Source organism: Rattus rattus, chromosome 17, assembly GCF_011064425.1.
Source record: "Rattus rattus isolate New Zealand chromosome 17, Rrattus_CSIRO_v1, whole genome shotgun sequence".
In the NCBI taxonomy this organism is placed as follows: domain Eukaryota; kingdom Metazoa; phylum Chordata; class Mammalia; order Rodentia; family Muridae; genus Rattus; species Rattus rattus.
The window spans coordinates 15706592-15718674 of NC_046170.1; the positions used below are offsets into that span (position 1 = coordinate 15706592).

Genomic DNA, 12083 nt, shown 5'->3' on the forward strand with positions numbered 1-12083 from the left:
GTTATCTACCGTACCAGTTTGCAGATGTGGAAAACCAGTTCAGAGAGGCTGGGCTTGAGGCACCTCATCAGTGCCTTCTTTATGTTCTCTCTCTTTCCCTCTCTCTCCCCCCCATATCCCCACCTTCCCCTACCCCCAGGATTTTATGTAGTCCAGGCTGGTTCCAAGGTGCCTATGCAACCATGGTGAATTCCTATGATTCTTGGGACAGGAGCCCAGGCCTTTCAGGACTCTAGGCAAGGCGTCTACTACTGAGCTACATTCTTAGAGCTGCCTCTCCTGTACCTCAAACGGATCTCACTCTGTAGCCCATGCTGGCTTCAGAATAGTGACCCTCTTGCTCCACCCTCTGAGTACTTGACTGACAGGTCTGCCACTGTGGCCAGATAAACCATTCTCTTTTTGAGTCCCTTGCTTCTCCTAGTCTGTGAGGGAGGCTCTGGGACACAGGAGCTGCTGGCATCAGTCCATCCGGATGCTGTGGAGGTGGAAGACGTGAGCTGCAGAACCACAAAGGCTGCACTGCCTGACGTCTTCAGGGACCGGCTCATAAAGAGCCACGAGGGATTTGGTTGTAATCAGGTAAGGTCTCCATGGATATCGGGACTGGAGACCAATCCAGAAGGGAAAGGTGTTACTGAGGGATTTGGGCATGTGACAGGCAGTGCTTGACGCTTTGTTCAGTAGGCCACATGGGACTGTGTTCACAGGCGAGTTAAGAAAAAAGGTTGATTCTTCAACCATTGGGCTGTCATGGGGCTTCAGGGTTTTACTGGTCTTCATGAGGTGGGAGTGGCTCTGGAATATATCTTAATGACTCACACTAGCATGTAAGTCAGGCTTGCAGAATGCCAAAAGCAGTTGAGAAGAGAGGCAAGGTGGCTGGAAGGGCCTGGCTGGGGCACCTGAAGGTAAATTTGGGAAGTACTGAGGCGAATTCTGAAGGAAAACTAAGGAGGCTAAATTCAGTGGCTGGGAGACTTTGTAAGACTACACCCCAGGGTTGGGGATTTAGCTCAGTGGTAGAGAGCTTGCTTAGCAAGCACAAGGCCCTGGGTTCGGTCCCCAGCTCCGGAAAAAAAAAAAAAGAAAAGAAAAGAAAAAGAAAAAAAGACTACACCCCATTTCACTGAAGGGAGGAGGGAGGGACAGGCAGTGCAGGTGGGAAAGACTAGTCACGTCCTCAGGGTAGACAGCTTTTCTCTCAGAGAACGCCGTGTACACTTCTCTCACACCCTGCACTTCAGGATAGAGATTCCTCCTTCAGCTGCGGCCCCTTTAGTGGTCAGGTGTGGCTGAAGGAGAGGCGATAGATTTGGCGCCCCCTGTTGGAACCAGGGAGCTGGTTTGGCAGCAAGAGTACTAGGCCAGGTCAACCAGGGAGAGCCTGTCTCATTGAACCCATGTGGGGGTGAGTGGGTAGGGAGAACCAGTGGCCTAGCAGGTTCCCAAGATGAGGAGAAGGCACAGTTCGTGGAGCATGACAACAGCTTACAAAGTAGAGTCATTGGCCAGAGGCTCTCTGAGGCCCCACAAACCATAAAGGCCATTGTTTCTGCTCTTGGTTGCATGGTAAGGTTCTGTTGCTGAAGACCCTGTGTGCTGTGGCTTCAGGACGTTGGGGAGACAAAAGGTGGGGATGACTGGAAGCTCCTTCACTATTGCTGGCTGCTTTTTGTAGTACTGGAAAGAGTGATATATTGGTTGCTGAGGGAGGCACACATGGTCCTGCTCAGCTCTGGATCCCATGTCAGGCAAGATGTGTCCAAGTGGTAAACAATGACACTACTGTTACTGGTGCAACCAACCGCTCTCTGGTTGGACTTGAGGCCTGCTTTGCAGCAAAGACCCCGCTCTGGTACTGTAAGTCAGGACAAAAAAATATAACTGGTTACAAGTCCAGTGGAACTGTTGTCCATTTGTCCATTTGTGTTGTGAAGGGGCTCCTTTTCTCTTCCTCTTCTTCTTCTTCTTCTTCTTCTTCTTCTTCTTCCTCCTCTCTCTCTCTCTCTCTCTCTCTCTCTCTCTCTCTCTCTCTTTTGAGACAGGGTTTCTCTGTGTAGTCTTGGCTGTCTTGGAACTTGTTCTGTAGACCAGGTTGGCCTTGAACACACTGAGATCTGCCTGCCTCTGCCTCCTGAGTGCTGGATTTAAAGGAATGTGCCACCATTGCCAGTGACACTTCTTTTTTTGTACTGAGTGGTGATGGTTATTGCAGAGATTCAAACTTGGTCAAATTTCAGAGAACAAGTGGCTGTTTGTGGCAAAGTGTTTCAATGTTCAGCTATAAATGGAGGGAAGTAGGCATCTATGTCACTAGATCCAAGGCTCAGACAACACTGGTGAAGAGGAGGCAGGAAAAAAAAAAGCAAGAGCCAGAGTAAGATGTGTAGTTATGTGTAGCTCACTCCTTCCTTAAGCAAAGAGGAAGGCCCACAAGGCTCCGTAAGCTCAGGAAATTCTTATGACTAAGGAAATTCAGATGACTCAGGAAGTTCAGGAAACTGACAAGACTTAGGGAGCTCAGGAAACTCACATGACTAAGGAAGCTCACAAAGTTATATTCAGTAGGCCTCTCCACAATGTTATGTATGTAATAAAGAACTGCTGGAGAAGAGAATTTTCCATGGAGCTGCCTGCAAATTGTGTAGGGAGTTCCAAGAATGGATACGGCTATCATAAGTCGTCACCCATGTTTCTGTATGTGATAGCAATAAACTCACTGGTTCATATAGTTAGACCTGGGCGGAATTGTCTCTTGTTTTGTCTTTGGTGCACTGATGTAAACAGACATACATCTGTTTATATGTCCTTAAAGAAAATCATATAGTCGCTCTGGGAGGAACCAAGGCTAGATCACTGGCATATTATCTTTTGCTCTGAAGTATCTTGGAAGAAGGTTGTGTGCTGGCTTGGCCAACAAGAATAAAGAAAGCATAGACTGAAAGATGGAGTTTTAAATTAGCTCAAAACTCAGCAACAGGATCTGACTCAGGAAGACAGATTGTTAAAAATGCAGGAGAACTTGTTCAGACTCACTGACCCTCGCTTATCACCGGACGTGAGTAAATGAGTAATGGGTTCTGTTATGCCCCTGTGATGTTTGTTCTAGCCCCCATTGTGCCCTCCGGCCATTGTGTCCTGCAGGGAGTATTCCAGGAAACCCAGCAAAGCCTAACCAGATGTGTTTCAGATGCAGATGCCTCATCAACTCTGACAAACATTTACCCTAAAGGACAATCAAGATCTGTTCTCAGGAGAATGCTTGACCTTTCCCCTGATTTAAACCCTAGAGTCTTAAGAACAATCCTGTGACTTGGAGAGTTTCCCCTTGTGACATTTTTGGTATTTCCTTTTGACATCCCCTCATCTCCTGGAGCTTGTGACTTCTTCCTTTAAAAAGCCCTCTCCCAAGCCACTCTGGGTCGACACCTCTGTCTCCTGCGTGGGATACATGTCGGCCTGGAGATCTCTGTAATAGATCTCTGTAATAAACCTCGCCTTTGCGTATTACATCCAAAATGGTCTCTCTCTGTCTGGGGTCCGTGACTTCCCGAGACTTGAGTAAGGGTCTTCCTTCGGGGATCTTTCAAGATAGGACCACTGAACTGGACATGCAGCATGAGCAAGAAATCAGTCCCTTAGTGGATGCACAGGGCTGCTTGTTCTTGCACCACTATGTGACTCAGACTGACTGATATATCCTCCTGGTATCTGATGTGTGTGTTGTTTTCCTCCTTGGAAATCCAAAGGAAAGCTATTTTGCAGATTGTACCCTTCTTGGGAACATTTGCTGTTGTTCTGTTCCTAATCTTTTTCTACAAGTTGGTTTTATGAGGTTTCAAATCTGAGACAAATGGTTACTCGAGGCGTCCATTAGCATACCAAAGTAGACCTGACCTCGAGGTTCTCCCAGCATCCCTCAGTCCTTACCTATTACAAGGCATGACTAGCTTACCATAAACCTTACTTACCCTAAACTTCTTCAGCCCAAGGGCTGGGCTGCCCTTCCCCCCACTGCCTTTCCCTATCTAACACAGCCATTTTGGTTACCAGGTCTTCGAGTCTGCCCTTTACCTTATTGGCCAGTTTCTTGGCCCAGACTTGGCAGCTTCTCTCTCTTCCCCCCTCCCTTGTCTCCTCACATGGCCTAGGGTCACGTTCACCGTGGACTCTCCTAAATATCCCTTCTCTGTCCCATGCTCTCCCTTTTATCTACAATAAACCTCTTTCTTCAAACCTAGAGGCAGTCATTCATCTCTTTTTATTTCTTTTTTCCCTCATTCAGGTTTCTTGCTGTACGTGTGTGTGTGTGTGTGTGTGTGTGTGTGTGTGTGTGTGTGTGTGTACGCATGCACGTGCGTGCATGCGTGTGTGCACATGTGCGAGAGAAGGGGGGGATGAATATAAATGTGGGCTGCGTGCACTCTTAGCAGGGACACAGCTAGGCAGCGGTACCTCATTTTTCTCTAGGCTGTATTCTTCCATCATCTTGTCTCCCTGCTCCTGGAAGGTGATGATGATCAAGGCCACAAAGATATTGACAAAGAAGAAGGGAAACACCACAAAGTAGACCACGTAGAAGATGGACATTTCCATGCGGTACCCGGGGCTGGGGCCCTGGTTCTCAAAAGTGGCATCCACTGAGTGCTTGAGGACCCTATGAAGTGTTGGAAGGAGAGAGGGGCGATAGAAGGGATGGGGAGGGCGGAGACACAGGGGCGGGGGAATGAGAGACAGAGAAGAAATAAACCCAGTCAGTGACTCTGACAAGCATGGGATTGACTGTGTGTCAGAGAATGCTGCACTTTTCACATTCTTTTTTCCCAGCAGCCCTTGGGGAGGTCATTTCTGGCTCCACTTTGCATACAAGGAAACTGACATTCTGAGTTTGGAGAGACTCAGAAAGAAGTGGTTACGTTGGTATCTAAAGTTAGGTTTGTGGTAACGGATTAGGGAAGGCACCTTGGAAGCCAGTCCGTGTGGGTATCTAACCGGAAGCGGCAGTGGGGGTGAAAGAGGCTCAGGAGTAATGGAAGTGTGGTCAAAACAGCCCTGTACAGACTAAGGATGTGCACTGCTCGAACATTCTCTTGGTGGGGCTCAGGACCATGACTATGCGAGGCCCTGGGCTCCATTCCCAGCACTACAAAATAAAAATAAAGTTTTGTGTCTGGTGAGTGCAGGGTCCATGACTGTCTTTTGCTCTGTAAATGCCCTCTAATCAAAGAAAAAGTCTGGTGTCTGCACAGTGCCTGGGAATAGCAGATGTGATAAAATGTTTGTTCCCCACGATGAGCATGGTACCTTATTTGGACAAATCATTTGCGTGGCTATGAGTTTCTTTTTATTTTCAATTATGTGTACATTTTCAATTGTGGCACATCTTAGCTCCCAGAATCTCCCTGTTTCTGCCCTGAGGTGTTGGGGTCAGAGGAGTATGCCTCATGTCTGCCTGCTATGTGGGTCCCAGAATTCAAACTCAGGTGTGTAATCCACTGATCATTCCTCCAGCCCCGAGGTGCTTTCTTTCTTTTTTTTTTTTAAAAAAGGTTTTATTTAAAATTATGTGTGTGTGCAAGAATACACACACACACACACACACACACACACACACGTGTGCAGTGCCCTCAGAGTTTAGAGGCTGCAGCTCCCTGGAGTATGTACAGGTGGTTGCGAGGCTGACGTGGGTGTTGGGAAGCCGGTTTGTGTCTTCTGGATAAACACAGTCCTGTTCAGAGCCACCCCTCAGCCCTGTGCCCTGGACACTGGAGCTTCCTGCGGCCTCCAGCTCAGAGACAGCCCCTTGCCTCTGCCTCCGGGGATTTTGGGGTTAGAGGCTGCCGCTTTTAAGTCTGTGTTCACCTTTGTGCTGCTGTGGAGAGGAGCCTGGGCTCCCCAACAGCTAGGCTGGAGTTCAGCTTGAAAGGGACAACCACAGCTCCGCGGGCCACCCCTAACTATGAGCTGGCATCGCGGTAACAACCTTGGGCACAGGGCCAGGCTTTGACACCCGTTCTCCTCCATTCCCACTCTGTCCCCCTGCTCCTGGCATCCCGGGGCTTCGATACTCACTGTGGCCAGCCCTCTCCCGTGGACACCGTGAAGAGCGTGAGCAGGGCCCAGAGCACGTTGTCGTAGTGGAAGTCGTACTTCTTCCACTCGCGGTCCCGCGCCTTTACCTCGTTCTTCTCGTAAAGGAGGTATTTGCCTCTGTCACAGAGAGCTGGTTAGTCAGCAGGGCGCACCACCTCCCCAAGGCCGTGTGTGCCGCCCATGGACACAGACAGGACGGGGAGGCAAACACAGGGACACCCTAGTTCAGGGTCCTGACACCTCCTTTTAGAACAGGTAATTGTGGGTTCAAACACCACCCAAGACTCTGATCCTTCTGCTATGTCAGGGTCTCCTGAGGTAGCCCAGGCTGATGGAGAGACGCTGGCTCTTCCTGCCTCAGTGTCCCAAGCAGTGGGTGACAGGCCTGTGCCACTGGGCTGCTCAGATACAACCCAGAGAGAGACTATGGACTTGTGGTAAGAACCCCTTGACAAAGTCGCTGGGAGATTAGAACGCCTTAACCCAGTCTGAAGAGATGGGGTGGGAGGGACCTAGATTCTCAAAGTTTCTCATTTGCTCTTCTTTTATGAGTCAAAGTTTCTCTGTGAGGCAGGCTGGGCTGTAGCTCTGTCTCACATCACCCAGGCTTTGACTTTTTCCTCATTACTATTTTTTTCGTGCCAGAGAGGGGGGTGGTCCTGGGCCTTGCTGTGTACACACCGAGTACACACCGAGCATGTCCTCTATCACAGCTTTTTTTTTCTTTTGAGACAAGTGCTCATTCTGTAACCCAGCTTTGTCTCAAGACTCAGGGTGATCCTCCTGCCTTAGCCTGAGTGCTGACGTCCTAGGTATACCACACCTGACTTTTAAAACTCTACTCCAGACCCAAGCTGACCCAGAGTTACCCTTCTGCCTCAGCATCTGGACTGTGGGCCCTGCACCTCACCCTCCCCTGCCTCGGTGTCCCCGAGATGGTGGCCCCACCCACCGACAGTCTCTCTCAAACTCCTTGGACTCGTCCGTGCAGTGGAAGAATTTGCCCTTGAAGAGCTGCACGGCCACCACCGCGAAGATGAACATGAAGAGCATGTAGACAATGAGGATGTTGAAGACGTTCTTGAGCGAGTTCACCACGCAGTCAAACACGGCCTGCAGCAGGAAGTAGAGGCGTGAGGCGGAGGGTCCTAACAGCCGGGTTGAAAACATTGGAGGAAGATAGGTTCCGGGGGACTGTTCCTGACCCTGTTCCCTCACAGCAGTGTGGTGGCTGTGCACACAGTAGGTGTGCTGTGCCAGGCACCTCACGACCATTTTTGGACAGGGTCTCATATGGGCCTTAAGAAGATGACCTTGACTTTCTAATGCTCCTGCCTCCACCACAGTTTGAGTCACTGGGTATAGAACCCAGCGCTTCTGGTACACTAGGCAAGAATTCGGCCAAATGAGATACACCCCAAACCCTGCGTTTTTAGATAGTCCTGTTGGCCCTAGAGCTAGGCTCTGCCCTTCTCTATCAAAAGGAATCCTGACCCAGGGCAGGTTTTGCAAGCCAACCCCTTTGCTGCCACCTTCTGGACAAGTATAGCAACTACATCCACACATAAAGTCTATGAGGCACCCAGCATCTCCTTCAATGTAGTTTTGAGACGGGGTGACCAGATCTGGGGTTGTTCCCCAACTCCCTGAGTGCTGGGATCCCAGACACACACCACCATGTTTCTCAATGTGGTATTCTGGAGCACCGTGTCTGTGTGTGGCCAGCTCCAGGACCCTCTCTCCAGACCCCGGTCTCACCTTCAACTTGGGCAGCCGCTTGATGGTCTTTAGAGGTCGTAGCACCCGGAGGACTCGGAGGGACTTGATGGTGTTGATGTCCTTTCCTTTGCTATTGCCACTGTTGGGGGATGTTAGGGTTGGGGAAGGGAAGAGACGGAGCAGAAGTCAGTGGGAAGGAGGGGCCCACAACTCCACATGGTCCCCCTTGTCTGGACCCAGGTCTGGGCTGAGCCAGACACATCTCTTCCCCCTCTGATGGATGGTCTAGTTTTGCCCTGGAAACCAGATGGCTTTGAGGGTTGCTGCTCTTGCAGTTTGTTGAAGATCCTGCCTCTGCGCTGAGTTTGTCTTACAATCTTACTGTGTGGCTGTCACTGGCCTGGAACTCCAGAACTCCTCCTTCATCTGCATCCCCAGTTCTGGGGTTAAAGGTGTGCACCACTGTGTGCGGCTGTTTGCATCAACACTTCCACTGCTCTAGGTAGCACACCAAAGGCCTGGGAGCTTGGTGAACTGTGAGATGAGACCTAACCCCCTGAAGAATTCAGAATGCTCCACCAGCCCCATGTTTCCTAGGCTGAAGACCGAGGCAACCAGGGGCTCGTCCTTTCAAATGCCAACAGGACCTCAGGTATGGCTGCTGCTTACTCCCCAAGGTCCCTACCTTGGTGGTAAAAAGCAGGGCCTGTGGGCTCAACCATGCAGACTCCAAAGACACAGAGCTCTTGGCTACCCACAACTTGACTCCCTAAGGCCATCATGAGCTTGAGGTTTATGCCTCCCACCCCCACCCAGGGCCCAAACACAAACCCCAGAGTCATGTTTGTCTGAGGGTTGCATGCCCAAGCCCCAGAAGGTGCTATCCCAAGTGTCCGCTGTCCACTGGGATCCCCTTGTACTCAGATCTCACACATCTACCTTGTCTTTTTTCTTCTTAAATATATATATTTAAAGATTTATTTATCTTATTTGTTATGAGCACACTGTCGCTGTCTTCAGACACACCAGAAGAGGGCATCGGATCCCATTACAGGTGGTTGTGAGCCACCATGTGGTTGCTGGGAATTGAACTCAGGACCTCTGGAAGAGCAGTCAGTGCTCTTAACCCCTGAGCCATCCCTCCAGCCCGTTTTTTCTTTTCATGCACACTGGTCATCGCTCCCTTCTCCTACTGAATCTGAGCTCTTCAAGAGCAAGGCAGCCCTTTTGGCTTTCGTGCTAAGGTCATCTTCAGCCCAACTCAACGACTGCTGCACCACTCAACGTCTGTTGAATCCCAGCTTTTTTCTCCCCTCTTTTTGTTTTTGGAGACAGAGTCTGGTCTGACTGGGTAACCCTGGAACATACTATGTAGACCAGGCTACTCCTGAATTCATAGATCTTTTGTTTTTTCTTCTCCTGAGCGCTGGATTAAAAGGTGCGCACCACCATGCCCACCTAAAAATCTTTTTTGTTTGTTTCTCTGTGTAGCTCTGGCTGTCTTGGAACTCACTCTGTAGACCAGGCTGGTCTCAAACTCAGAGATCTGCCTGACTCCTGAGTGCTGGGATTAAAGGTGTGCCCCACCATTGCTAGGCCAGCCGGAAAACTTTCAAATTACATTAATTAATTAATTGTGTGTCACAGCATGCATGTCAGAGGACAACATCCAGGAGTTGGTTCTCTCCTTTCACCAGGAGATCCCAGGGGTTGAACTCGGGTCAGGCTTGGTGACAAGGGCCTTTACCAGTTTAGTCATCTCACCAGCTCTCTTTGTTTTATTTCCTTGAGACAATGTTTCACCATGTAGCTCATGTTGGCTTTGAGATCCTCTGACCTCATGCTCCTGAGTACCTAGGTACTCAGCTACATCCGGATGACGGGTGTGCTCACTGGCTGGCTTTGCACAGAACCGCAACATCCTCCCAGCCATGCTCTCCTCTCTTGGTGCCTCCCTAGAAATCTATGGGTTCTGTCAGCTTGATTCTATTCCAAAGAGATCAGATGTCAGACCTAGACAGGAAACCCCTCAGTGGCCTAACTTGTGATGAACTCTTGGGTGTGTTTTCTTTAATCTTGGCTCTTGTCCCAGCTACTGACTCACAACTGGTGTGAGGTCTCAGGAAATGCAAATGGACCAAGGCTGCAGTCCAAGGGACACACTTGTCCCTATTGGTTACTGACCAGTCCATGGGCAGATCTGCCTGGCACCTGGGCTTCTGGTGGAGAGCGCCATTTCCTGGCACTGTGAGAAAAGTTGCTTGTGACTGTGCGTGGTTGCTGTGCTTCTGGCCATCTTGGCGAATGTGTGTATGTGCACATGTGCAAGCTGTGTGTGTGTGTGTGTGTCTGTGTCTGTGTAGATATTGCAGGTACCTATGCATGTGTGTGGAGGCCACAAGTCAACCTGAGGTGTCACTCATCTTTTGAGGCAGCGTCTCTCACTAGCCTGGGGCTCACCCAGTAGGACAGGCTGGCCAGCGAGTCCCAGGGACCTGCCTCTCCATCTCCAGGGCTGGACTTCTACGTGCATGCCACCATGTCAGACTTTTTTTTTTTTTTTTTTGATTCTTTTTTTCGGAGCTGGGGACCGAACCCAGGGCCTTGCGCTTCCTAGGCAAGCGCTCTACCACTGAGCTAAATCCCCCAACCCCATCTCAGACTTTTTATGTGAGCTCTAGCGACTGAACTCAGGTCCTCATGTTTGTATATCAAACACTTCACCAAAGAAAGGGTCTCTGTGTAGCATGGCTGGCCTAGAACTATGTACACCAGGCTGACCTCAAACTCAGACCCACCTGCCTCTGCCTCCTGGGTCTTGGCTGGGATTATAGGTGTGCACCACCACACCCAGCTCTGATGTTTCTGCTTATATCCACTGTCCACTGATCATTAGACCAGCTTTTCTTGTTTCTAAGTGCTCGTTATATATTAAGGAAGAACACCAACTTCGATTTCTATCTATATCTCTTTATAGTTTTAGAGGCAAGGACACAGTGTGTAAATCAGGCTAACTTGAAACTCAAGATTCTCCTGCCTCAGTCACTGAGTGGATCAGAAAGATCTGCCAGGCAGAAGCTCCCCAGAGTAATGGCCACTTCCTCCCCGGAAGGCCTGTTTTCCACACCTCAGCTGCTCTGGTGACCCTCTTCCCAGCTCCTTGGCTCTGTTGACATCACATGAGAGAGGGACACTCCCTGGCCCTTCAGTTCTAGGTAAGAGCTGGTGGGTCACAGTAGCAGGTGACTCTGTGATCCCTTGTGGCTCCTCCACCCCTGGGAAGCAGGCTCTGGTCATGTTTAGCAACAGGACATCAGCAAGAACAAAGGCCACAGAAAAAGGAGTCCAGAACCAACATGGCTGCTAACGGGGCACGGAAGACAAGACACAGAGAGAGAGAGAGAGAGAGAGAGAGAGAGAGAGAGAGGCACTTTACCGTGTACTGCTCCTGGTGAGGTGGCGTCGGAAGGAGAGACAAATCGTGAGTGGCCTCAGAGAGAACACAGGACACGCACAGACACACATAGGCGCTGGGCTCTGGGATCCCCGAGGGGACCAGGAAGCCAGCCCCTCCTTCAATCTCTGTACTGGGCAGGACATGGCCCTGAGAGCAGTTCTCAAAGGCATATTTCCAAGGAGCAAGGAGCCCTGGAGCTGCCTATTACCCTGGGTGAACTAGCCACTCAGTCACTGCCAAGAGCAGGAGGACTGCTTCCTGCAGCCATTCTGCCACGGGGCCCAGCTCGCTGTGGGTGAGCTTTGTGGGGAAAGGATGGAGGTTTGAATGCTGCCCTGGCTGCCAGCAAGCCTCATCTGGAAAGTGAGCTTGGCTTCAAGAAGCTTCATATTGGTATTGGTAGCCCCCACCTTGTGACTCACGTCAAGATATAGCTCAGGTTAGCCTGAACAATTGTTCTTCCTGCCTCAGTCTTTAGAGTAGCTGGGATCTAGGGGTGTGTGTGTGTGCGTGGCTGGTGGGTGGAGCTTTCTCGAAGGAGAGTTGCTGGTGATGGAATCCAGGACCTCACACACACTAGGCCAACCGTCTGCTGCAGAGCCAACCCTAGCCCCTCACTGAGGGATTCTAGGCAGGGGTTCTACTCCTGGGCCACGCCTCGAGACTTCACTTGACTTTTTATTTTGAGATAGGGTCTTGCTAAATTTCCTGGCAGTCCCTGACCTTGTGATCCCCCTGCCTCAGTCTCCCGAGGAGGAGCTGCAATTCCAGGCATTACATTATACCTAGCAATCCTTCTTTCAACTGAACA

The 12083-nt window shown here is 50.3% G+C and overlaps 1 protein-coding gene across 1 annotated transcript in view; it reads right to left on the minus strand.

Annotated features, from left to right (window-relative positions):
• Cacna1a (calcium voltage-gated channel subunit alpha1 A) overlaps positions 1-12083 on the minus strand; it is a 295849-nt gene that overhangs the window by 52899 nt on the left and 230867 nt on the right. Inside the window, 4 exon segments of the mRNA XM_032887650.1 lie at positions 4459-4660; positions 6076-6213; positions 7049-7209; positions 7855-7954. Of these exon segments, the coding sequence (XP_032743541.1) occupies positions 4459-4660; positions 6076-6213; positions 7049-7209; positions 7855-7954 (601 nt within the window).